Below are 27179 nucleotides of genomic sequence, written 5' to 3'. Positions count from 1 at the left end.
AGAGTGCGTGTCGTAAACGATTATGTATATGTACATATTGGAGTAAAGTACCTGGGTACTCGTGAAGGGGAAATACTGAAGTAGAGGGAAAAGAAGGGGGAAAGAAATTCGAAAATGAAACTATTTATGTAAATTATACGTTTTCGTTGGTTTACAATTCTCCGTTTATTTTGTTCGGATTGTTAACACGGTTTGTAAATTAGAAATCATACATATATACCGCGCGACAAAAATATGTACTTACATATGTATGTATGTATGCACGTACGTGTCTGTGAATTCACGTATGTATCTGCATATGGGAGAATTTGTTAAATAAATTGATACTAGATATAGGTACAAAAGCACATGGTTGATAAGTTGACCGAGATATAGAGAACCGTCGTTTGAAGTAAAGCAAGTAAAAATAAAAAGGTGGGGACGGTAACGCGACGAACGACAATGCAATACTCGCGAGCATAACTTCGTGAATACGTGAATTGGAAAAGTTTTCGTAAGATTCACCTGAAGACTCGTTTTGGTTGCATCTGAGAGGGAATTTCGGTGGTTTTAGGGTTACTCGGGATTATTCGGCAAGAGTAAGAAAAGAATTGGTTCGTCGTACCGCCTCTGCCCTCTCTCGTACTCTCATGGACAGGCCGATGAAACCGAGTTTAATGAAAATCGTACAGAAGGTAACGATGCAGCGATTGCGGTAATTGAAGATTGCGGACGATTTTCGGCAATTTGGTGCCACATAGCTTCCGTACTATCAGTCTAGCCTGATGAGTCAAAGGCAACGGAGTTCGCGCCGCTTCCATCACAATCGCTTTCTGCGCGTCTGTCAGACTGCTCGACCTTCGTATCATGCAAGGATCGAAACTTTCCGCAGCCTCCAATAACGCTTTAAGCAGCCGCGGCTTATCAGCCGTATTTTGAAGAGAGTTCAATATACCATGTGGATCGCGAAACTGCGTCTTAATTACAACTCGTGCACCGTATTTCAGCAGAAGAGCCACCACTTCGACCGATGGATTCTCGTTCGAAGCCACATACTCTGCGAGAACCGGCCGTAACGACGGTCCTTCGTCGCTGCGTATCACCAAATTTGGATCCGCACCTCGTTCCAGCAGCATCGACAAGATCTCCAGTCTGTTCGGAATGTTGTCCGCGCAAGCAACGTGAAGGGGAGATCCGATGATCGGCGATGTCGCGTTCACGTCGGCGCCTAAATTTTTCAAATTGCCGATCGAAAATGCTCGATATAAGAAAATTGTTGATAATTCGCGTGTCCCGTCGAACCGTCTGTGAACGAGCAACGACCGTGAGGAGAGGGTTGTTCTCGAGCGACCGAACGACAAACAAAGATCGGGAGTGTTTCGTTCAAAGAACTGCTGCGAAAAGTAGTCGCGGTCGTTGCTCCACAGCAGACGCGCGCAACGGTCGGATCATCTCAGGTTCCAAACAAGATCGATCATTTCAAGAAGGATACGGAATTTCGATAGTTCCTGCAAACTCACCCGACTGCAACAACATTCGGACGATAGAGGGATCCCCCTTCAAAATCGCCAAGTCGAGAGCCGTGGGTTTTTGATACTCGGGTCCGAGATCGAGAGGAGCACCCTGCTTTAAAAGTAGTTCAATCACGGTTGGGTCACCGCCGAGGATCGCGTAGTGCAGAACCGTTCGGTAGTCGTGTCTCGCGTCAGCCATCGAATTAACGTCCGCTCCATAGCTCAGCAAAAGCAGCACCGAAGCTATACCCTAAGAAATGTTCTTAACTTAGTTTAGATTTTTTGATTATCGTCGCTTTCGTTTGATCGGTGTCAGCAAACGCGCGGGACAACACGACGAACACGACGAACACGACGAACAACCATCCTCGTGCAACTGTCGCAAACTTCCAAGTGCAATTTACCTGAGGCAACCGCGCAGCTTTCATCAGCGGCGTAAGTCCTGCACGATCCCTCGTATTCGGTTGGGCTCCGAACGCCAACAATAGTTCCATACATTGTAAATCCAATGGAGAAACCAAATTAATTTCCGATCCGAAGAAGTATCTCTTGTTTGGATTCGCGCCAGCTTCCAGCAAAATTCTAGCGACGTCGACGTGCCGATTTCTCAAAGCGAGACGCAACGGTTCGTCGCACAAAGTTGTCCTATGTGTAGACGTATGGATAATTAATCGTTATTTCCCTTCGACCCTCTCGTTCAAGCGAGACGAGGAGACAGGAGACAGTTCTAGGTTCACCAACACGGCAAACCACACTCGCTTTCACGTGATCCATAATAAATAAGTACATGTAATTGAAAGAAAAATAATTGCTGATCCATTATAAAGCTGTGATTACGCACACGGGAGTAATTTATAGCACCGGAAAATCCTTGGCGCGCGTTCGACGTTCTCAAAAGTCTAACGATCGACGGTATCGTCGTCGATGCCAATCAAGGGCCGATGAACGAACGAACGAACGAACGAACGAACGAACGAACGAACGAACGAACGAACGAACGAACGAACGAACGAACGAACGAACGAAAGAGAAGAACAACAATCCCGGACAAGGCGGAATAACGGAGGAATTCTCTCAGTATACTCTACTACTACATATACATATGTGTATCTCTGTGTTCCTGTTGGTCAACCAGAAACAGTAGGTACATACACAGTAGGGGCGTAGCAACAACAACGAAATGATTGAAAATTATTCGCAACGATAAGAACGCGATCGTACCTCGGAAAAAGTTCTCCGGTATCCTGTCGATGGTCGACTTTGGCACCGTGCTCGAGCAACAACTTGACCAACTCTACGTAACCATGCTCGGCGGCGAGATGCAACGCCGAATATCCACATTCGTCGGTCGCGTCGATGTCGGCGCCGCGCACCAACAACAGTTGAGCCGCTTCCGTGTATCTCTGCCACACCGCGTAATGCAACGGCCTCAGACCCTGAGTAACGGGCTCGTTCGCCTTTGCCCCGCATGCCAGCAGAATTCGAATTTCATCGAGCGGTTGTATACGTATTATAGTATCGGCTAATTCTCGTTGCAACGGGCTGGCGATGCACTCGGACGGCATCTAAATGTCGAAACCGAAAACGAAAACGAAAAAGGAAGAACAAATACTGTTAATTATTCGTTCGTCTTCTACATTCGTACTTCAGTTGCCGTGATTCCGTCCGTGGTCCTACATTTTCGCCCATTTAGCTAACCCAGACCAGCTCCCGAACCGTTTCACTCCCATTCCGCCGCCTCCACCGCCACCGCCGCCGCCGCCGCCGCCGCCGACGCCGTTTCCTTAATTAATTAAGCAATTCGGTGAAACGTCGGGGCGTTTATGTTAAATCCACGTTTAATTTTTGTAATTGACGCGGGGCCGAATCGTTCGACTGTCGCGCGCATCGCATACACGTTATACGTTCGACCGCCAAACAATCGAGATCTCGATTCGAACGTCGAAAGCCTGCCAAGGTAGCGATACAATTTTAGCGATGATATCGGAATCATACGAACCGATCGGGACCAACGCAATCGCCTGTCTACATTCGCAACAAATTTTTCCTCTGTTAACATACAGCAATTCCGTTTTTCCATTCGATCGACCGTGTTCGTGTTAGTATTTACAATACATCCGACTCGATCATCCTATTTCCGATACGTTCCGAATTATCTCGCAACCATAGCCATATTCTTATTCCCATTCCCGTTCTCGTTCTCGTTCTCGTTCTCGTTCTCGTAGACATAGTCCATTCCGTTCCGTTTCGTTTCGTTTCGTTTCGTTTCGTTTCGTTTCGTTTCGTTTCGTTTCGTTTCGTTTCGTTTTGTTTCGTGCATGTGTCTGTACGCATCGATAACGCTTTGCACAAAAACATCGTTAAACAGAGAAAACAACGCGACGACACAGACTCTTTTCAAACAAGAATTTCGCTTAGGAAACTTTTCACGGTTGTTCGCGATTTTGAGTATGTATATACTATACATATACCAGTAAACGACGATGCTTGACGTTTCTCGACGCGTACACCACTCATCGTTGTTTACTCACAGCAAATAATCTGCGATGTTCCAGCATATAGAACCGGTTGTGTTACAAACTGTCTTCCTCGTCGGAAAGTCGGTCCTATTTAAAGCTTCGAACGGTAATTCCGCCCGAAAATAACACAAAGGGAACGGCGCGAGAGCGTGCGCAGAAAATCATTCGCTCGCGCGACAACTGCGCAATTTTCGTTTCGAAGCGAGTACTTTTTGTGTCATTGTCACCACCATCACCATCACCAATCACCATTTCAAACGACGGTACAGTTTCCCTCCAAATTCTACGTAGGTACTAACTTTCTTTCTCTTCATCGAATCTACCGTGTCTCTAAATATGTATGAAAACACTGAAACACCGCTCGAACGGCGAATGATCGAGGAGTTCACGCGGACAATGTCGGTTCCCCGATCGATTCGTTTCACGCTTGAAACAATGATAAATCTGCGTGTACCCACATTTATGTATGTATCTCATGATCGACATCATTTTCTTCATCTCTTTTGCCCAATCTTCAATTCCATTTGCAGTATTTAACGAATGAGGATGATTCTTCTCGTTTCCGTTCTTCGATTCGCCCTCTTTTTTGAAAATTCACGGATTTCGTTATTTGTGTTTACTTATTCCGCGAAACACACGACAAATCGGGATCATTGGATTCGGAGAGAAACCGCCAAACATTTCCACCTTTCGTAAGATGAATTGAAAATATCTACTCTTTATTTTCACACGCATTTCATTTATCCATTGTAGACTAGCAGCAGCAATCTACATATTTTGATCAATTCAGAGAAGAAATAAAGAAAATGCCTATAAATGGAAACTGCAAATGTGAAAAAGTTTAAAAGGATCCAAAGTTGTTTTGTTAAAAAGATATATATATATTGTTGGTCAAAAATAAAACATCTTCCCTGGATGTATTACCCCGAGCATCATAACAGTAAGATCAAGGTAGTCACGATCAAAGAACGAACACTTGCTTCCCTCGTAAAATCGAACCCAATTCAAGGGTCTAAAAATGCAAATTGACCGACTACCTATCTCATGCATACATATATGTACATGTGTACATTACACATATTACATGTGTATACATACATGTGATCATGTGAGAAATATTTTTTACCGAATTTAAAATTTTTAGAGTTCAAGGTCATTTGAAGGATATACTATTATAAATGGATAAATGCATAATAATGTTGGCTAGATTATATAACAGGAAAAATTACGTACATGTACGTAAACAAACATGGGTGACCTTGAAAATCCCATTAAAAAATGACTTGTAACAAATTTTTACCGCTATCCGATTAGTCTCTTAAAACCATATAAATTATGTAAAAAATATTTCTCGTATGATTTCAGATAGGGAAGATATTTAGATGGCCTGTTTTAAGTAGCAGAACACCCTGTATATGTACATAGGAATAGTGTTATTATTTACCGCAATTTTACAAACTTACCTTCCGACGAATGTAATGATTCTTGGAGACATTTGTACACGTTATTGTTTTTGGAAGTACTTTTATTAAGAAATACTTTGCACTTATTAAATGCCTTATGCTCTTAACTCACTTTAATTATAATAATTATTGTTATAGCATTGTCCTATCTTTCTACTTAGAAGCATGCTTCGCTAACACACGTTACACGACCCTAAAATTATAAGCAATTTTTTTTTTCCTTAACGTACTGCTTACATGTAAATCAAACAACAATACTTTAATTTCACGAAGCCGACAAGTGCTGATTTTCCCATGGAAACATTCGTAACCTACGAAAAATTCTGTACAGAAGTGCATGTATCTTACGATTCGATACTTCGAACGCGTTATTGTTTCTATGACGTAACAGCTGCTGCTGCTGCTGCTGGCTGTTGGCTGTTGGCTGTTGCCGTTACCGTTGCCGTTGCCGTTGCCGTTGCCGTTGCCGTTGCCGTTGCCGTTGCCGTTGCCGTTGCCGTTGCCGATCACCGAATTATCTCGCCCAAGAAAATCGATCGACATTCAGGCTGTAACACTGTATGATCGCAAGCATACTATCGAAATCTGATAAGTAATCGCTGGAACGATCGCCGGCTGCCTTTACCTATACCTTCCTAGACATTCTGCGTACGTCTTTCTTTCTTTATGGGTCGCGATACAAATGTATAAGCAAAAGATAAGGATAAAGATAAAGAAAAAGAAATACAAATCAATACATTCTTCTTTTTCTTTCCTTTTTCGATCAGTGATACGGCTCTCAGCGATTATCATCGCGATCAACGCGCATTCGCGACACGCGACCAAACTAAAAAACAATACGCAGGGCTTCGCGCGACATATTATTTACCTATGTTTTTGCCGCTAATCGCTAGTTTATCCATCTATTTGCGACGCATAGACACGTTTCGATCGTGCGTGTATCTCCCACGTGTATCGCGTCGAACGATGCCGTTGCGTCGTTCGAATGGAAAAAAAAGCTGCGGCGGCGCGCGTTTTTCACGCTTTCGACCCGAACGAGTGCGTTCAAAAGCAAACTCGCTCGACGCGATATTACATATAGATATGCGCAGCAGTTCACTATTACACACGACGTGTCTTAACGGCTACGCTCAATTTATTAAGTCCTTAAGGAACCTACGTTTAGAAAATTGGACTTTTTATGGATTTGTGATTTCGTCAAAAAATATCTATAGAACGTTCTTCACGATTCTGATTCGAGCAAGGAACCAATCGATCGGTCGAATACATCGAAATAGGAAGTTCGACTTGAAGCGTCGAAAAGTGTGAATCAATTCTGCAAAAAATTCTCTCACTCACACACACGCGCACACTCTCTCTCTCTCTCTTCATTATCCTTCTGCTCCTCCCGTCCTTTTTTTCATCCTTGCATCATACAATCTTCACGCACGCACACGGAATTCACGCACGCATCTTTGCATCATGCAGAAGCCAAACATGATATATCGGACTAGCGATCCGAATGCGTTCAAGTAAAATTCTTTTGTTTCATAAACTCGAACTGGATATATAAAAAAAATTAGAAAGAGTAACAAAGGGGAAAAAGACCACATCGCAGAGTGGAAAAATGGAAAGACCGATCGATCGAGGACCCTGTCGTTCGCAGGACATTGATCTCGGTAACTGTAAAAAAAAATATTAATTAATAGTGATCGATCGATCATCGTAATAAGTATAATCGCAAATTCTATCTACAAATAATAATACCGCCTTAAAAGTGTAATCCGAAGCGATAACCTAATTAAATATAACATAAAGTGCCTCAAAATGGCTACGATCTATGTATTTCTAAGAAAACGTCTATAGTAATAATTAGTCGTCAAGTATCGTCCATGCTTCTTTGATTGTTGTTTAGTTACATATTTTAAGGGCATTATAATTCACGTGAGTATGACACGGATTTCCACTAAAAATATTTGTTACATACGCTGAGCATTACTGACTTAAGCACTGTTCTAAGTTCACATAAAATGTACTGGTATTATTAGAAAACTAATTATTCTTCATTGGTTTGAAATACTGGTTTTTTAATAGATCTGTATAAAACCTTTGTCAACTGGAACTTTTTGAACGATGATTCACGCGATACGAACTTTTAAGCAACAATGCCGTTCACCGGTAAAAACAACTACCTCGTCGCGTATTCGTTATTCCGGTCGCTGGATCAGGATCGCAACTAGAAGCCCGGATTCATTTCGTTTCTCCTCTTCCAACGCATCGTCTCGTTGCCAAAATGATGGATGCGAGAACCAAGAAAGATTGGAAAGAAGAGCAACGAAGAAGCAGGACAGATGGTCAACACAGAACAAATTTTAAGAGAAACGCTGATACATACATACATATACATATGCATATACGTATATGTATGTATGCATATCGGGTCCGAAGTGAATGGAGAAAAACGGGAAAGAAGATACGACGACGGAACATGTGAGAAAAAACAGACGTTATTTAGATATGCTCGCAAAGCTTTTTCCCCAGGTTTGAACTCGCACGAATTTACGCAGACGAGGTGGAATTTTAGGACTCGCTGCATACCACGAGAAATCACTGGTTCATCAAGTTTCCTAACCTAATTTAGTCATTCTTTTACACGGTATTTAGTATATTGTCGAGTATAAATAAAGTCAGGATTTATCACGAGGCCAGAATAAAAGGCAAATACGTTCTACATGGTAGGAAATCGTCTATACAACGCTTTACATCGACCACGCTCTTCATCTTTTTTTTTCTTTTTCTCTTCATAATCATCTTTCTATTCCTTTCCTTTCCTCATCATCATCCTCGTACTCCTCATTCTCTGTTTTCCCTCCTTTTTTCTTTTCCCATTTCCCTTTTTCTTTTTTTTATCTGGCACTCTCCTATTTTAGGCTGTTCCACATTTACGGTAATTTATTTTGCTGGATTATTGCATTGCATGGAAAAATATGGCTTTATCCGAAAGTTATTTAACAAAGGCAATACACTGTACGATTACATTACATTTGTGATGAGATGTTGCGTGTGTTTTTTGTATACATGTACGTAAAATGCCTATTAATGATTCGTGTTGTTACTGATTGCGAGAGGATGGTTCGTAACAGTCCTTAATCTCTACCACAGCAGTTTGGAACGTGGCTCTGGTAAAAACACGATTCTCTAAAAGACACTTTATGCGAACTGTGCTTGTATACCGGGTGCGGTGTATGTGATGTGTGTGTGTGTATGTTTGTCGTGTGTGGTTTTTTTGTGTAATGCGTGCACGTGAATAATGGTGCACGTATCGTGTCCTGCGCGCGCTCAAATATATACATGTGTATTGTGTATATAGACGCATAGAAGATGACACAAATGCGTCACGGATCTCAATATATAATCATATAATCTTTCGAAAAGGCAAATCCAGGATTCATAAAACGATCGAAGAAGCCGTATTTGGTCGCTTTTATGAAAACTGGTGGATTTTGACGATCGATTATAAGCGTGTCCTTGTACACTAGTATGCAAAAAGCATTCCGCTACATACTTCATGATCGTTCGTTTCCAGAGACCTTTTTGGAGAAGCTAAACTGTAAACTTTTTGAACAAGTACCATCTCTGAGTATCAAGTACCGAGCATCGAGTCACCAATATATACATATTCATATAATACGTGTGTACAATAGTGTACATACGTGCGTACGTACGTGTATCTCTCTCTCTCTCTCTCACACACACACACACACACACACACCCGCGCGCGCGCGCGCTCCTTCTCTGTATATGTGTTGTGTGTGTGTGTATCCCACGTATGTACGGTGTGTGAGCGCAAGGGCGCGATGTATACACACAAAATGTTCCGTAAATGCTGATATAAGCACCAAAATCGTAACTCTATATGAAGAAAAATAAATTGAAAACATATAACAAAACTGTTCATACTTTGCTTTGTTTTCGAGATACTTGTGCTTGAATTTTGATCAAGTACGTCTGTACTGAATACTGTATTTCATACCCGTGAGGGGTAGCGAGACAAAAGCAACGTTTGTCGGGTCAACGTAGGCAGAGACACGATTCAACATAAAACTTAATACTGAAATAGTTGTCATAGATGAAGATTTTAAATAATTAAAACCCGTATTCCGTCTGTCTTCTTCTCGGTTCCTCAGTTTATTTATTCAAACTTTAACCTAGGAAAATGAGTATGTGTATTAGGTCACACTAATGCATGTGACTTATCATCAAAATGTGTCTCCAGTCTCCACCTATGTGAACCAGTGCACCCGTTGTATCACTGTACTTCGCAGACACCTAAAACGGGACTTCAGTGCAAACGTACTCGACAAAATATAAACTGAATTATCTCGAAAACGAATATACAACAAAATTTTATTCTGTATTTTCGACTTATTTGATCACATAGAATCGTCACCTTTGCGCTTGTGCCACCAATTACAGGAGCCCCTTGTCGATAACTTCATATTCATGGATTTGTACGCGCTCGCGTGCGCACGTAGCAAGTGTGTATATGTGTGTTTATTATGTATGTATGTATGTACGATAGGAGCATTTCATTACACACATACATCAGTAAATACGTTTAATCGCGAGCGCGTGCATCAAGGCAGAAACAAGACATCTACCGCAACAAGGTGTCTAGAAAAATATCAATGCAATAAATTCAAATTTGCAGTATAATATGATTTGACGTGACTGCGAATCAGCCACATATTACCAGTCTTGAACGTAGTGACTAATATTCGTTCATGGAGAAAACCTACAATCTCGCCATATTTATTACAATAAGCGTTCAAACCGCGAATTTGAATTCTATCATCCCATTTGATTTCGCGTCAAATGAAAGCAAATAATACCTCGCGCAAACGTAACATCAATTCTGCTCGATGTTATAAAAAACCATGAAACTTTAATGCTTACAATCTCGTATCGATTGTGAATGATATCACGACTTTATTTAAACAACCAAATTCAATTCGTACGTATTACCGATGTGTTTGTGTCTACACGCATCTCCGAGCAGCAAGCTTATGCGTGCGTACGTGCATGCGCGTGTGTATGAGATGAGATGAGATGAGATGAGATGAGATGAGATGAGATGAGATGATATGAGGTGTGGTAAGGTGTGGTGTGGTGTGGTGTGGCGTGGTGAGGTGAGGTGAGGTGAGGTGAGGTGAGGTGAGGTGAGGTGAGGTGAGGTGAGGTGTGTGTGTGCGTCTGTGTGTCTGTGTGTGCGTGTGTGTATTCTTGTGTATATAAATACGTAATAAAAAAGAACCTACCCTACGGATACGTATTATCAAAAGATTCTCGAGCGATCGTAAAAATATGCTTCGCGTGACGCCTTCATTCTTTTCTATGAACCGTGTTATGTAAACCTGTTGTAGCAATCTGTGTATAGGACTCAAAAAAATACCTCTTACGCTATCCATGTACGCAAAGTGTATGTGTCACTAAGTAGAAGAACGGAACACGGCCCAAAACTGAACCGTACGAGTGGCCTTCGAGCGCTGCATCGACACATGTCATATTCCCTCTGCTTGCTTCTAACGCGACAGGAAAAAGAAATAGAACGGAAGTCAACAGAAAAGACTCAATCAGATCAAATAACGACGTCATGTTAGAAAAAAAATTTGATTATCGAAAAATTTGGAAAACATCGCGGCGAAAAGTTTCTTTATTTTTATTTTCCGTTATTCTTCCTTCGTCTTGATGCTGCGTCCGAAAGCTCGCGTATGGCGCTTATGTACACGAAGTTGAGCTGTTCGAGACTAAAATCGTGCCTATCGTGTACGACACGTACACATTGTCAATTATTCTCTATTAAATTACTATATTCTGTAAATGCAATAAATGTATGTAGAATAGAGTAATTCGGCGAAAACGCACTCGCGATAGATATGCCTGATCGCGAGTCCTGAATGATCGAGCAAAAACGGATAACTCAGTGTGAGTCGATAAGCATGGGAAGAGTGACAGTCTGGAACAGCTCTGATACGGCAATAAAAAATTTGTTCGATTCAACTCAAGTCTAAAAACTCGCTACATCTGTTATAGCACTACGGTAGGCTGGAGTTTAGGCTCTCTGGCAAACGATAATTCATCATATGATATGGCGGACTCGCCGGACTTCCTGGCTGACTATTCATGCCAAGATTACTTGAACCGCGACCGCGTTTTCGCCTTTGCAATATACCTTTTCTAACCATGTAGAATCGAATCGTACTTATCGGAATTTTGTACTTTTCCGAAGCAACCTGAAACGTCATACCACGCGCCACCATATCCGAAGCTTGTTTCAGTTCTTCTTCCGAACGTCTTTGTCGTCTCTGGTAACCTGCAAGTAAAACATACGATCTTGAAATAAAAAACGGTTCCTTTCATCTTCCCTGTCGTTTCTTCGTCTCTTAACTCTTCCAACTCAATTCCGGTCGTACTTATTTCGGTGTTCCCCGATCTTTAATTGAATTGCCAAGTAATTCACGTCTAAAGGACATGCGTATTTAAACTAAAGGAAAACCGATTTCATTTTATTTTTCATCCGATTTGTTTCTCACCTTCGATCGCGGGAAACGGACTGCTAGGATTACAATTACTGCTCGGTACCATACTGATGGAGTACGGTTTTATATCCTGTTGCTGAGTGAACTGCTCGTCTGGTTCCATCTTCACCATCCCCTGGGTTTCAGTTAGAGTCGCTTCGCAAGCGCTCAAAGCTTTTTCCAAATGCTGCAGCGCTTCGCTGTGCTCCATATTCATGAAGTTCGACGTATTCGGATTTTGCGAAACTGGAGTACTACTGCAGTGTGATGGAGCATTCGCTGTACTGGGCGCAGCAACCGCCGTTGTCTCGAGAAAATTAGTATTTGAAGCTCCATCGTCGGACTGAGTTTCCTCCACTTTAAAATTAGAACCATCCTGCTGTGTGGGTGTAGATGGAACAACAGGAGTGTTAGAGTCGCATTGTTGCGAATTGGTTTCATTCAAAGTATTATCACTTCCTTGGGTGGACAGACCACGAATCTAGGAATCAGTATATTGTTGTGAGAACAGATTGAAATTATACTCATTGCAGTTAACTGGTAAATCAATTTGCTCTGTAAATCATTGTAGTTAACTTGTAAATCATTTCCTTATTACCTGTAGTACTTCAGCAGCCTGCATTAATTTAGCTAGCTGCTGTTGCTCCACGTATACTTCACCACGATACATAAATTCCACCAAAGCTTGAAGTTCCCACATTCTCATGTCTCTCAAAAAGATAATAGGATGGGTGCATGGTATTTCTAATAATAAACGTTCCAAATAATCGCTACAAGCTGACAATACCACTTTGTGACACTTTATGGACCCTCCATCACAGGCCAAAGTGACATCGACAAATTGTTCAGAACTTAACAGTTTAGGAAACGCGCTGTGCATATTCGACTGATGAGAATTCCAGGAAACACAAAACTGCTGACGGTCTCCTCCAGGGTAACTACCCGGAGAATTCAAGATACTTCCGCTCTCCATAATGGTACCTTCTTAGAACAATCTTCCTGTCAAAAAAATCACCGGTCAAAACTGTTTTTTATGACAAATTATCCAAAAGTAAAATTGCTACGGTAAAATTTAAATCTCACTTCTGCGACATATTTTAGACATTACTTCTTAAATTCATTGTATCAGGCACAACTTTCCATACGAAATAACCAAAAACATACTAAAATCACTGGACCATAAATAAAATACAATTTTTTATCCCTTGTTTAGTCCACTATTCTACTAAGCGCTATATACTTTCATAGCTTCTTATTTCTAATTTCAACATTGTCAATGAATGCTCCGTTTCAAAATACATTTCCATAAAATACTTTATCCATGCTTAAAATGTTAGATTAAGGTTGTATTTGGTTTTGTCAAAAGCAAATATTAAATGTTCCAAATCTGATAAAGGTACCTGGATATATTTAAACTCGATGAATTTTATGAACTGATATACCATAGATTTTCTTTTCTATTTTGAAGGAGTAGACATTTTTTCAGAATAGATAGAACGTATCAGGAATAAAAAAAAAAGAAAATAAACTGAAAGAAATGCATTATACGACAGAAGGTACAAATTAATTAATAAAAAAATATGGAATTAAATTAACGAAGCATGTAACTATTCTGTTTAAATAATTTTCGTTAAAATAACGTGCAAGATGGCTAAGAAAATTTTATGTTAACGGTATATCATCGAGTATGAATAGAACATACCGCGCGTATGAAATATTAAAGAACTACCTCGATGGAATACAGAAATTGGTAATTCATCGCAGTTAAGTGCGGTTACAATAAAGACTTAACGTGAAAAGGACTTGAGTAGAAATTCGTAGCATTATCTCAGAGAAAACATGTAACAAAACAAATCTGTCGTCGATAATGTTTAAGCAAATTCTTTGAAAAAAAAAAGTTCAAATACAAACTCCAGTTACGCGGCGTTTATCATAATCACGTGTTCAAAGCGTACTAGCCGACAGGTTAACCAAAAAATATACGATGTAAACGGAGAAATGTACATTTAGTTACGAATAGAAAAATGGTGAAATCTTTGTGGGAGACGCTGTCGGCGTGAGTGCCATCACCCCCCAGGAACGCCTTGAACACAAGTTTAGTCTTTCTTCTTAGTTTACGAATCGGAATCCTACAAACTTCAAGATTCCGGGAACAAAAAAATAGAACGAATTTTAGGATAAATGGTTTTACTCACGAATTTTCAGCCTTGTCGACTCCTCTCAGATTTTCGCGTCGGTTTCGGGAAGAATCCCTTAAGAAAACATTCATCCGCCGAGATTTGCACTAGCTAGGGGAGCTCGAACAGAAGGGTGGGGGTAGTAAGGCTGGGGGTAGCTTAGTGGAACACTAGCGCACCTCTTGTCTTTCCTGAAAACTCTTACGAACGTTAAACTCCCGACAGGCCCCACGCACATCAAACCGTTCTACTTAATGACCATATGTTACAAACAACCGTGTACGTATACATGAATATGTATGCGTGTCCATTTTTCTCCATTCTAAACACAAATCAGCACACTTTCGATTACTTCTTTTGAAAATATTCTAAAAAGTCGATTAAACAGCTACCAATAATGTCTATGGTATACGTCCATATTCTGTATCAGATTTCTAGAAAGGATTCTCTGCATTTTATTAAAAATATTAACAGGCTTTTCTAATAATAAAATAAATCCATGCTCTGGGCAACTGTATTTGATTCAAATAATAAAAACATCACAGACAATTTAATAGAATTTACCAAAAACAATTCAACAGTTTTTAATAAAACTCTATATATATACGGAGATATGAGCTAGTTCATGAAAACGCGCCAAACATTGTAACACAAAATAAATTATAAACTATAAATAGTTACTCTTTTATACATGTATATCTACTTGTATTTTAAAGGAGTCAACAATAGACAAGTAAACATGATTGAAATAAGGATTATACAGTAGAAAATGCATTTTTCGTATATAGTGCGCTTTAAACGTTTCTGTTTCAAACCTGCAAATCTTCTCATTCTCCATTTGAATCGGTTTGCAAGAACGTTCGTTTGAATATTTAAGTATCTATAAATATGTAACTGTACGAAGTGAATCTACTATTAAAACGATTAAAACGTTTAGTTGCCTCTGAAGCCGATGGAACATTTAGGTTAGTTAGTTACTTTTGTCTGAGCATTGTGATTGGCTTAACGAAATAAAATTAAACCGATATAAACCAATAGTGTCCATCCAACTTAAAGTAGAGTCTATCCAACAAAATTAAGTATATACGCATACTATTTATATATAATATACAGGGTGTCCCAAAACTAGGTTTAACGCCTTGAAAGGAGTGATTCCTGGCGTAATATCAAACAACTTTATCCTTGCAATTAGCGAAAAAGTTCTCCTAGGTTTTGTTAACGAGATATTAACGAAAAACCTCGATCAATCAGAACACGAGTCTGTCGACTGTGCTGCCGCGGCAGCGTTATATAGCTACGCGCTGCCACAACCGATTCTAGTACTCTCGCGTGCAAACTCGTCTTTCGCTAGGGGAAAAAGTTGATATATGAGAAGGACCTCCTACCATGCTTCTACCTGTTGGTATTTGAAATTACTGAAATTTATGCCAAATTAACATTTGGCATAAACAGTAACAAAAGGCTTTTCTTAAATTACAATTATATGCTTGGAACGAAGAATAATTCTGAACTTAGCACTTAGGTAATACAACGGTGACTTCTGTAATAGTTTTGAAATAAAATTTTAAATATCGAAGAAGGAAAAGTAGTGTGAAATTTGTTTTATAATTGTGTGTTCTATTTCCTAATATATCATAGTAATTAAAGTAAAACTTTCAAAACATGTAGTCTTTATTAAGTATTTGTTCTCTTACAAACTACAGTAAGTGTAAATAAAATTTATAAAATTGTGAAAATGTCTAAACAGTTTTAATTATTTTATTCGGTCCATCGATGAGAACAGTGTTGATTTGTACATACATAATATAACCTCATTTCTTCTTCTGCTCGTCTGGTCTGTGCTTGAAAAAATACAGCCTCTCTATGGTTACACTTTGGACATGGATGTTCTTCAGTTCTTGGTAAAGTGGGATCCGATATTACATCTGCTACAATGTGTGTCAGTTCACTGAAATTGTAAAGTGAAAATTAATATTTTGATTTGCAAAAAAAAAGATGAAAATGCCCAACAATTCGTCTGTTACAAATAGTAAAGATTTCTTAATCCACAAATTGCCAGTTCAACCAGTAAAACCATTGCAAACTTACATTTTTATGTATTTCATTAGAATAATCTATTTAATATTAAGGTTACTTACTCAATTTCATGCATAATTTTGTTGACATAAATACAATTACTGTCTGCTAACTGCTTGAAATCACAATTTCTACACTGAAATGAATACCGAAAGTTATAAACATCCTGAAAACGAAGCAAATCTGAAGTGCAATACTTACAGCATACATTAATACTTTGTTTTCTTTGTCTTCTTTGGGATAGAGCATATTATTGCATTCTTGACAAAACCTTATTCCAACGAAGCCTGGTCCATCATCGTGTGTATCGTATCCAGTTATTTTTGACATGTTTCGTACGTCAGATTGCTTTACGTTTTAGAATACTTGACACTATCTGACAATATCTAAAAGCATGATCAAGTCAAAACAACGAATATCGATAAATATACCGACTTGTTATGTCACGTGATCAACAATGATACATCTCTCATTGGTCCGTGTTGCTACGAGCAAGTCAAGAGGGTGCATAACTAAATAGGCGCTGGGCGCTGCTACCTGCTGCGCCACAGGGAATGTATACGATGTATACGACCGCGATTGAACTCATGGACATAAGAATTAGAAGACGGAGCGCTAGATCCCATTCCTAGGTCCATGACTGTTGAAAGATTGTAGTGCCCTCGCTTCGTGGCAAAGTTCGAAAGTACACTTTGTTTCTTTAATAAGAGATCACCTCCACCACGGGAGTTTCCGAACCTGGCCCGTATGGCCGTCCTTTCAGCTCTCCCGCTGCGATAAGCGAGTAAGATGGAGCAAGAGAGGAGCTACTCCAGCACTGTATACTTCTGTCTTTCGGACTCGACTTCATACCTATCGTAAGACCGCATAGTCTATTATATATGCTTTGTCGTATACACAGGTCCGAAACTCCAGTGGTGGGGGCTATCTTTTAATCACTCTTAATAGACGTCAAGTGTACTTTCGAACTTTACCACGAAGCGAGGGCACTACAGTCTTATGGGTCAGTCGTGGACCTAGGTATGGGACCTCGCTCTCAGTCTTTTAATTCCTAGGTCCATGGGTTCAGTTGCGGTCGTGTATGTGGTGATGTTGTATGGAGTATATGATGATATGTATTGTATATAGAGCAATTAGAGTATACTGGATGCGCATGCATCTGTGAAGTAACTTTCATCTCCAACCAATTTTCTTTTACCTGCTTTTAACGTTGTTTTCACTGCGAAAACGCATTTGTCGTTGCCGTTAATCAACATCTTGATTTGGGAAGTAAGAGACGTATATAGTATGAAATCATAATGGTGAATACTATTTGAAGTCTATTTGATTAATGGGTGCAACACACGCGACAAAGATAACAGAAAAAATGGAAAAGTATGAGAAAGATGTTTGAAATCAGCGACTTCGTAATTACCCACATTTAATATCAATTCTACATTAATCGTTGCTGAATATTATTTTAAATAGATCACAGCGTCTGGACAGGGAAAGGAAAGTAGAAGGTCAACCACGCGCAAGTAGCAGCGCGAGACCATTGTCGATCGAAGGACCTCGGAACACAAACAATGTTGAATCGGAACCACTAACATTAATACCAAACCAACCCAGACAGCCAACAAACTTGCAAGGATTGTTGAGATATGCTATGGAAGCAACTAATTCTCAACATTCTGCCAATGATACTCTGCTTAATCCAATAGACGAAGAAGTAGGTGTAATATAAATAAGTACTTAAATACTATCTAAGTATGTAATTTCAATGAATTACTCATTCGTGATTCACGTACACATTTACAGAGGCAACGATTTTTAAAAGAGGCGCTTTCTTCTTTATCATGCAACATTATAGAGGAATTACAGAAGAGCATTAAAATTTTATCAAATGTGGTTAATCTTTGCCCAGACGATGATACATCACAACAAGAAGCTGCTTTGGAAAAAATAGCAGATTATGTGGATAATATAGATATTGCAAATGACTTTTATAAAATTGGTGGCTTTTCAATCTTTGGTCCCTGTTTAAATTCTCTGCATAGCAGCATTAGATGGAGGGCAGCAGAAGTAATAGCTGAATTAGCTCAAAATAATCCTTTTTGCCAAGAAAAATTTTTAGAAACTGGTTTATTTCCCATATTGTTGAATATAGTAGACACAGATCCATCAGAGAATGCCAGAGTCAAAGCTTTGTACGCTGTATCCTGTAAGTATAGATCTTTTACTTGAACAGGAATCGCATTTGCTTGTATATTTAACTAAATTGTGAACTCTAAAAATGTAGGTATAGTTCGTGAATATCCAGTATCTTTGAAATACATGGACATAAATGATGGATACTCTGTACTTTTGAGAGCCATGCAAAGTTCAGTGAAAAAGCTACAAATCAAATCTGCCTTTCTCTTGTGTTCTCTTTGTAGCCAGGAAAATATGAATAATTTGAAACTCATGCTAGTTAATATGGGTGTGGTTGAACAAGCAGCCGGATTATTAACCACAAATCATCTACTTCCAGAAATTAGGTATTATCGCAACATCGTTTATTTTCGTTGTATCAGAGTGCTACTTACATTAGTTTTTTAAAAAAATAAAAACTAAGAATCTTGTATGACCTCAAGAAAGACATTTGAAAAGTGTACAATCCAGTTAATAAATATGGTACATCATACCGCACAAATTTTCTTATAAAATTAAATTGCTATTTAATGTACATATGTTCGAAAATATCAGCCTAATATAATGCAATAATAAATAATATGATCTTTATTATTTCAGAGACCAGTTATTGAACATTCTTGATGGATTGACTAACAGTGATTTTCATCCTGCCTTAAATGAATGCAGGCGATCAGAACTTTGTTTACAATCGACATTGGAACGTTGCATACCAGACTTAGAACAGGAGGAGAATCCAGATCAGATAGACATATGTTACCGGCTATTAAAAAGAGTGTTCCCCGAACAAGACACAAGTCAGGAGAGATAGTGCTGATAAGGTTCTCCTGTGTATACTAAATTTGTACACCACAGGATATTGTTAATAAATAAACCCAAATATATTTTACACATATCTGCCATAAATGCTGGTGCAGAATGCATGGCTAGCAAAAGTATTTAAACGTTTACATTTGGGACTTTTCACAAATGACATAACGTGTATATATATATATGTATATATACATACACGTTAAGGCAGGTCCAGCACGTTCAACAGCGAGCACGAACGCTCGCAGCCAAAATCTTGTATAACAAAAAAATCACGACCGTGGCCGGGCAGGGCATACGCGAGCAACGCGCATTACAGAACACTCTTGAAAGGGTCGATTTTAATTCATTGACGACATGCAAGGAAGTAGGCCCGGGTTATAAGGCATTTTAGCTGCGCATGTTCGTCGTACTCGCTGTTGTACGTGTCTGGATCTGCCTTTAGACTAAGCTGTCAAAGCAGTAGTAGAATCAGAATAAGGGGTAAACGTCAGAGTTGTACTATATCGAAAGAATAGAAGATAATCCGATTGTCTCTACGACTTTTAGTGACCTCGAAGAATTTATTATTCTAGGGCAGGGCTGTTTAAATGGCGGCTCGCGAGTTGTATGCCACTGTATGCTGCTCCTTCCCCGACATGTCCTGGTCCTTACAAAACTATGCAATATTTGTAGGAAATATTTTTATGAAATTTTAAATACAGGTACATAGGAGAAATATTTCAGGTGATAAAGCTAAGTGAAATACCGTGTAAGTGTAACACCCTACGTCCAAAACACTCTACAAGAAAACCCAGACAATCCTGTGGAGCATTTGTTTATTATATCGTAAGTACATATGTATGTATATACATATATATATATATATATAGGTATGAGATGTATCTATATATATGTACAGTACATTTTCATTTGTAAATCAACGAATGTAATGATTTGTAATAGACTTCTTACTTTGCTACAAATGAATAAATTAACCGAAATAGAATTAGTTTGAAAAATAAAACCGGTTACATACACACACACACACACCTACACGAACGTGTGTGGTTAATTGATTACACTTTCCACGTGGCGCTCGATTTTTTTTCCTCTTAAGGCTTGAACGTCTCGAGAGCTTGAGTCACGCACGTGACGCAGATCGACGTCAACGTGTGTGGTGTACCTACCAAAAATATAGATTTATTTACACGTGAAACGTAGCGCACTATACAATAAATTAATACATACAGATATGTACTATTCATTATAAAGTAAATATTAATATCTTGTTGCTATTATTATACTAAAAATTCTGTTATTGCTTTCGACTGATATTACTCATTTGTTTTGTAACAATATTAATGTAAGAACGTAAATAGATTATAATACTGTTTAGTATAATTATAGTATTATTTAGTTTAGTATAATTATGTTGTTAAGCGCATCAAATAATGCACAAATTCATTTCTGGAAGTAGGTAGTATACTTAACACTGTAGTGTAATCCATGTGTATACATGCATATGTATAGGGTGACAAATTGTGACAAATGCAATACCGTTTAGATGCGAGTATCTTTCTGCTTCAAGAATTCACATCGAGCAACATCGAGTTAGGAAAACATAGATATGGCCGACGGAAAAAAAGTTGTAAATCAAGTAGAAGATCAAGAATTAAGTGATTTATTAGACAGTAAGTAATTAGTCTGTTAGCCAAAATATTATTAAACAAATGTATTATAATAGCTATAACCTCAAACATAAATCTATATATATAGTGGTGTATATAAATATTATTTTCCTATCGAGATACCGAGTAAAATAGTTTCGTGTGATTTTTTAAATAAAACTATAGAAATAAGAATGAATATTTATTTTCATTGTTTATGATTATTCGTCGATGATTTGCAGAAATATTTGTTCATTATGTAATTCATGTGAACTTTCTTTTTTTTAAAAGCAAATGAAATTAAAAAATAAATTAAACAATATAATGAACACTTATCATTTTCAATGTAATTATAATGTTACAGGTGCTTTGAAAGACTTTAATAAAGAACAAAAACTAGACAAGGTGGAAAATGAGAAAATAGAATCTGTTGAATCCACCAAAGATAAGGATACCATTGAGGCATTAGATGGTGGTTGGACTACAGACTTCATTGAAGAAGCTGCTGATCATTTTGAGGAGAATTTACAAAATTTAATTAAAAATGGTAGGTATTCATAAAATGCATAAAGAAAGAAGATATTATTCTAGAATTATTTTCTACTAGAAAGAGATTGCGAATTGGGACCTGATTTTAAAAAACTAGTGGCTCAAACATTTGCTAGCGTACTATCGGATGAAGATAATACTGATAAAGACAGTGCGAGTACAGACTTTGAAACTGCCATTGCTCGAGCACTAAATGATCTATCTGCAACATCTGAAAATTTACAGGTAGTTGTTTCGAACATAGAGCAAATTTCATTTTAATTTAATTTTTTGTGTCTCGAGGTGCAATGTTTTATAACAATATTGTAGAACGAACCCGATTTGTCTGAAATGCTTGGTCAAGCATCTTTGGATGATGAACTTGGTGCTATACTACCACTCATGCAAGGTATGTTAGATCACTTGCTGTCGAAAGGAATGTTATATGCATCGTTGAAAGAATTGGTAGATAAGTACATGGAATGGTTGGAAGAGAAAAACGCAACAATACCAGCCAATGATCTACATAGATACACTAAACAATTAGAATTAATGCGAAAGGTAAGTAGAAAATAAATTGTAAATACATCGCCTTTTCTTTAGCTGAACTTTTGTTCTGAAATAACAAACTGTAACAGTGTTCTGCATTTACGTATTTTCTCGTGCTATAGGTATGTGTGGAATTGGAAAAAGAAAAGGCCGAAGACAATGATGAAATTAAAAGAAAACGCTGCGACACGATAATATCGCTTCTACAAGAAGTACAAGGATGCGGGCAGTTACCTGAAGAACTTATCGATGGTGAAGGTGATCATGTTCCAAAGTTACTTCGTGGCCTGGAATTGCAACAAAATTGTCGATTCATGTAAATTAATTTGCATAATCATTTGACATGGGAGAAATATTGAGGTACTGAACGAATTAGGGGCTTATAATACGACGATATTCTAAATATGTACATACTACTTGTACGCATAGTCGACAAGTGGCAAACTATTCAATAGATTTTATTATTCCTGATAATGATACTATAACAGGACGGGTCGTGGCTGTAAATAAATAAAAACGCGATATATGTATTCGTACGTTTTACAATGCGTATGTACGTATATACGTACAGTGTACAGTAATAGCTGCTTAAACGCTCGGACCAGTTAGACCCTTAATAGTTTTCACTTAATCCGACCATTGGAACCAGTCAAGCGAGCAATGGATCATAATTTTGATTATTTTTAATTTATCAGAAGCGTTAATGAAAGAATACGATGTACCCGTTTTGATAAATTAGAAATGATATATATATATATATCGTGCTTGGTCGTATTTTAATCAGAAAAATCTCATCAATATGGTTAATCAAGTTTTCATTAACAAAGAACCCAAGACCAACAAAATTTCATCGTTGCATTATTGCTGTATCGCTGATACGTAGGCATTTAAACCGTTTTCGGCTACCTCGACGCTCAGTCAATCTTTCATTTTCTGCGACCATCGCTGCTGCCAAAGTCAAATGAAATTTGTACTGTGCGGAATGCATCGACTTGGATCCATAACAGTTCTAAACCTGACGCGACGTTCGAATGTTTAAGGGAGCTTTACTGTGTATTCATATACACACAGCATTATTAGGATGGTATAGTCCCCGTCCTAACTGGACTGTGAACACCTGTGCTAAGACGTAAAGGCGACAACAGCGGTCAGAGAGAAATAAAAAATATGCGGTGAACCTATGCTTCTTCTTCTTAGTGTCCATCTCTGTCTGTACTATTCTGTAGTAAATTTGCGTATAGAGGCAGGGGATATAGACGCCACGTTGTAATCTGTGTAAACACGGCATTTCTTTTCTCTCTGACCGGCTCCCAAACCACTGTTCACACTCTAGTTAGGATAGAGCTCAATGGTCCTCGCAGAGATACATACATATAGGGTGGTCGTAAAATCAGTCGAGTGGTAATGTAAACATGTTTCGAGTGTCGGGACATACGAATTCACAGAAATATGAGGAAATAAGAACCTGAACCGTCGATCGGACCCATACGCAGAACGGTCCATCAATATATCGTACAATATATTGAAATAAAAAATTCCAAATATTCCAAATATTGTAAATACTAATTAATATTTGCAGTTTTTCTGCTTGTAAATGAAATACCGTTAGTCATCAATCGTTATTCTTTTATTGTGCGAAATCTTCCTTACAATAAAATACAAGGCACGGATTGAAATACCGCGGGTATCCGTAGGTGTTAATTTACGACCATACTAGATCTCTACGAGGTCTATACATATTATGTTTAAACCCCCATGTTTTGTATATGTACACTCTGATTTGTATGAAATAGCATTCCGTTGTTTTAATTGGTATGTCAATATATCATGGAATCTACAATAAGTGAATTTTATTTATCGAAGTAATTAAATGTTTGTATTTGACGTTGTATTATAGAACTGGTGAATTTACATTGCTCTTATCTACTACCTAACATTTTTTTTATACGACGGCTGACAGTATCTACATACATTTTCTCTTTTGTACTCTAACAGTAATTGTGCACATCATAATGCGCGTTCATGCAAACAATTGTGTTTCGAGCGTGTTTACATTCGCTTTGGTTAATTAATAGTAATATATTCTACGTACAATAACGAGAATTATGTTTCGTTGAGTACAATGCTTTTTGCACAGAAATGATAACGAAGTTGTTAGATAAGACATTCGACCAATTACATCAGACATCAGACATCAGACATCAGCATCAGCATCAGCATCAGCATCAGTTTTAATACCCAAACGTAATCGATATCTTTAAAATTTGAATGCCAACTGATACTTTGAAACATAAAGATCGCTAATTTACAAGGGAGATAGAGCTGCTACACCGGGTAAGACTTTCCCTTCGAGAAGTTCTAAACTTGCACCACCTCCGGTGCTTACATGGCTTACTTTATCCTCGGTCTTCCATTTAGCGGCACACGTGGCTGTATCGCCTCCCCCAATTATGGTAATAGCGCCTTGCGACGTAACATTCACAACATTATCCATCAGACTTTTTGTACCTTTGTTGAAATTCTCGAATTCAAAGACGCCTGCGGGACCGTTCCATACGATAGTTTTTGCTCTTTTGATCGGTTCTGGGAATCGTAAAAATTATCGATGTTTATGAGTGTATTCTCGAGGTTTCGACATTGTAAACGAACGATGAGAAAAAAAAACATTAATACCACTTACCGCTAAACAACTCTCTGGATTTTGGTCCAACATCGAGGCCCATCCAACCGTCTGGTATACCATTTTCTAAATCCGCTGAACCGACGGCAGCATTTTCCGCAAATTTATCAGCGGTAACAAAATCGACTGGTAAGTGTATTTGAACTTTGTTCTTCTCAGCTTTTGATAATAAATCGTTTACTATTTTCGCACCTTCTTCGTCAAATAACGAATTACCTATCTAGTGTTGAAAACATTGTGCGTTTAAATCGGCAGATGTGTTCAACTTACTACGAGTGATGGATACATATTCGCGCAATATTTACCTTCATATTTTTCGACATTTTCAAGAAAGTATACGCCATTCCACCACCAATGATCATCTCGTTAACTTTATCCAGCAAGTTATTTATCAGTTGTATTTTATCGGCAACTTTTGCGCCTCCTAGTATTGCCAGAAATGGTCTTTCTGGTTTATCTAACGCTTTAGCAAAATAGTCCAATTCTTTTTTCAAAAGGAAACCGCTTGCCCTTGTTTCGTATCCTTCTCCCAGCATTGAACTGTGAGCTCGATGCGCTGTACCAAATGCATCGTTAACATAAATATCTCCGAGTTTTCTCAGTGAATTTCTGAATTCCAACACTTTGTCTTTGTCCGCTTTTATCTAAAGGGAAAGCATTCTTTCAGAATTTGTAATGCATAGCTCAAAGGAGTTTGAATTAATTTGAACAAAAAAAAAACAGGAAAAGTTATGTAACCATAAACCTCATACTTTATTCCCATCTGGTCCTAATCCTTTGCCTTCTTCCTCGACATGAAATCTTAGATTCTCTAACAAGATGATAGTTCCAGGGGCAGGATTGGAACAAGCAGCTTCAACCTCTGGTCCAACACAATCATTTAAAAACAAAATCTCCTTTCCAAGTAGTGATTTTAATTCTTCCGCGACTGGTTTTAGAGTGTACTTCATATCTTGTTTTCCATCTGGACGACCCAAATGGGACATTAATACGACAGACTTGGCTTTCTTTTCTAGAGCATATTTAACAGTGTCCAGTGCAGCTACAATTCTTTGACTATTGGTTATTTTGCCATCTTTCAATGGTACATTGAAGTCCACCCTGCAATATAATCGTGACTAACGTTCAATGAACCATACAAACAGTACTTATAAATGGTTTTATTTAGAGGTCAAGTGCTTTTGTACGTAAAACAGTTGAAAATTCAATCACCGGCTTTCAATATATTATCGCTGTATTATTGATTCTATTAACCCTTCGCGACAGTTTATCCCGAGTGAAATCTCAGGCGACACAATGTATCGAAACTGTTTAGTCTGCCATAGGTATCTAAATAAGTTTATTCTCGTTTGTACCATTTTCTTCAATTCTCATAATTTTCTTTCCCTGTTGTATACTTATACACTCTTTTGACCGCAATTTGTAATTTTATTAGAATGCCAAAGGGCTTATTGATATATTATGTATTGCTATATTGATCGTAAAGTGAACGAAACGAGAATTTGAATAATGTAACATTATACATTCCATGCAGTAAAACGAGCAGCAGTTGAATTAAAGTTAATAAAAGTACGAGTAAACAAGAGATTTTACCGTATCAGAACCCGTTTGTCCGTTAAATCCACTTTGTCGATGCTGAGCTTATTCAGTGCCATAATTCTGCAATTTATATGTATCGGCTTCGAAATAATTTCACCTTTAACTTGTAATGTATCGGTGATGCTTTCCAACTTCGATAACCTCTGTTCGGTGCTGCAACTTGTCACAAAATTCTCGAGTACGTTTTGGAATCTTCTGTCGTCGAAACACTTTGACTCGGCAAAGTCGAAGCAAGGTCGACGAATGTAGCGACCTCTTATAAATTTTCGAGTCGCGCGCATCATTTAAATTTTAAATGAATAAGCATCAATGTAAACACGAGGCAATCGTCTGTTTTCTTGACATGTTGCTTTACGTTAATTGTTCGACATACACGGTGATTGATTTACATATAATAAAAAAGATAACTGTAAAACGTGACTGTAAACGGTCATGTTGACTGTGACTCATTACTGTGAAGAAAAGTATTTCTACTAACGTTTAGTTTGAAATGCAGCGTGTAAAATTAACATATTGTGCAGGAAAATCGGGAATTCATTGTAGATTTGACTTTATACATATACATATACATATACATATACATATACATATACATATACATATACATATACATATATGTACATATAAAAATTAAGAAAACAGATTTTACAATTAACAGAACGATAATGTTATGTGTTTTGAATAGTCAAATTATACGGTGGTATGCGATGACGCACGAAGAAAGAATTATTTAATTTGGATTCCACAACGGTAGCCAGACTCGAGAGAAGAAGGTAAGTGGGAGAATGTGGCGGTCAAAAAAATGTCACGTGTACTTACGTGTGTATATATATATATATATATATATGTTACATATGTATGTATATAGCTTCCTTATTAACGCCTTCCCTACATCGTTGCATACCAACGT

The 27179-nt window shown here is 38.2% G+C and overlaps 6 protein-coding genes across 8 annotated transcripts; 2 read left to right on the top strand and 4 right to left on the bottom strand.

Annotated features, from left to right (window-relative positions):
- Window positions 1–142: 142 nt before the first annotated feature.
- Window positions 143–3403, bottom strand: LOC107186878 (ankyrin-3-like). The gene is made up of 5 exons (XM_015574832.1): window positions 3171–3403; window positions 2715–3058; window positions 1898–2138; window positions 1500–1743; window positions 143–1207 (listed from the first exon to the last, which is right to left on the bottom strand). The coding sequence occupies exons 1-5, from the start codon at window positions 3180–3182 to the stop codon at window positions 654–656; spliced, it is 1395 nt and encodes a 464-aa protein (XP_015430318.1). The 5' UTR covers window positions 3183–3403; the 3' UTR covers window positions 143–653.
- An 8068-nt stretch (window positions 3404–11471) lies between these two features.
- Window positions 11472–14296, bottom strand: LOC107186876 (broad-complex core protein isoforms 1/2/3/4/5-like). 2 transcript variants are annotated; one of them, XM_015574828.1, is made up of 4 exons: window positions 14228–14296; window positions 12631–13031; window positions 12048–12513; window positions 11472–11827 (listed from the first exon to the last, which is right to left on the bottom strand). In XM_015574828.1, exons 2-4 carry the CDS (start codon window positions 13003–13005, stop codon window positions 11550–11552), a joined length of 1119 nt encoding a protein of 372 aa, XP_015430314.1. In that variant the 5' UTR covers window positions 13006–13031; window positions 14228–14296; the 3' UTR covers window positions 11472–11549. The 2 variants fall into 2 exon arrangements, with proteins under 2 accessions (XP_015430314.1, XP_015430315.1); XM_015574829.1 differs by having other exon boundaries at window positions 12631–13027; window positions 14228–14295.
- A 1671-nt stretch (window positions 14297–15967) lies between these two features.
- Window positions 15968–16752, bottom strand: LOC107186859 (DNA-directed RNA polymerase II subunit RPB9). Its single transcript, XM_015574808.1, has 3 exons — window positions 16487–16752; window positions 16348–16421; window positions 15968–16157 (listed from the first exon to the last, which is right to left on the bottom strand). The coding sequence occupies exons 1-3, from the start codon at window positions 16613–16615 to the stop codon at window positions 15968–15970; spliced, it is 393 nt and encodes a 130-aa protein (XP_015430294.1). The 5' UTR covers window positions 16616–16752.
- A 623-nt stretch (window positions 16753–17375) lies between these two features.
- LOC107186858 (hsp70-binding protein 1) lies at window positions 17376–19538 on the top strand. The gene is made up of 5 exons (XM_015574807.1): window positions 17376–17659; window positions 17753–17993; window positions 18083–18485; window positions 18564–18801; window positions 19055–19538. The coding sequence occupies exons 1-5, from the start codon at window positions 17616–17618 to the stop codon at window positions 19263–19265; spliced, it is 1137 nt and encodes a 378-aa protein (XP_015430293.1). The 5' UTR covers window positions 17376–17615; the 3' UTR covers window positions 19266–19538.
- A 1256-nt stretch (window positions 19539–20794) lies between these two features.
- On the top strand, window positions 20795–22729 carry LOC107186896 (peroxisomal biogenesis factor 19). Its single transcript, XM_015574857.1, has 5 exons — window positions 20795–20937; window positions 21278–21460; window positions 21521–21687; window positions 21772–22002; window positions 22113–22729. The coding sequence occupies exons 1-5, from the start codon at window positions 20874–20876 to the stop codon at window positions 22308–22310; spliced, it is 843 nt and encodes a 280-aa protein (XP_015430343.1). The 5' UTR covers window positions 20795–20873; the 3' UTR covers window positions 22311–22729.
- A 68-nt stretch (window positions 22730–22797) lies between these two features.
- On the bottom strand, window positions 22798–26550 carry LOC107186840 (phosphoglycerate kinase). Of its 2 annotated transcripts, XM_015574785.1 has the most exons (5): window positions 26264–26522; window positions 25423–25771; window positions 24976–25314; window positions 24671–24890; window positions 22798–24573 (listed from the first exon to the last, which is right to left on the bottom strand). In XM_015574785.1, exons 1-5 carry the CDS (start codon window positions 26323–26325, stop codon window positions 24296–24298), a joined length of 1248 nt encoding a protein of 415 aa, XP_015430271.1. In that variant the 5' UTR covers window positions 26326–26522; the 3' UTR covers window positions 22798–24295. The 2 variants fall into 2 exon arrangements, with proteins under 2 accessions (XP_015430271.1, XP_015430272.1); XM_015574786.1 differs by lacking the exon at window positions 22798–24573 and having other exon boundaries at window positions 24770–24886; window positions 26264–26550.
- Between the last annotated feature and the right edge of the window lie 629 nt (window positions 26551–27179).

Source organism: Dufourea novaeangliae, unplaced genomic scaffold (genome assembly GCF_001272555.1).
Source record: "Dufourea novaeangliae isolate 0120121106 unplaced genomic scaffold, ASM127255v1 scaffold81, whole genome shotgun sequence".
Classification (NCBI taxonomy): Eukaryota; Metazoa; Arthropoda; class Insecta; order Hymenoptera; family Halictidae; genus Dufourea; species Dufourea novaeangliae.
The sequence above is the reverse complement of the archived record's forward strand: the minus strand, read 5'-3'. Positions and strand labels throughout refer to the sequence as shown.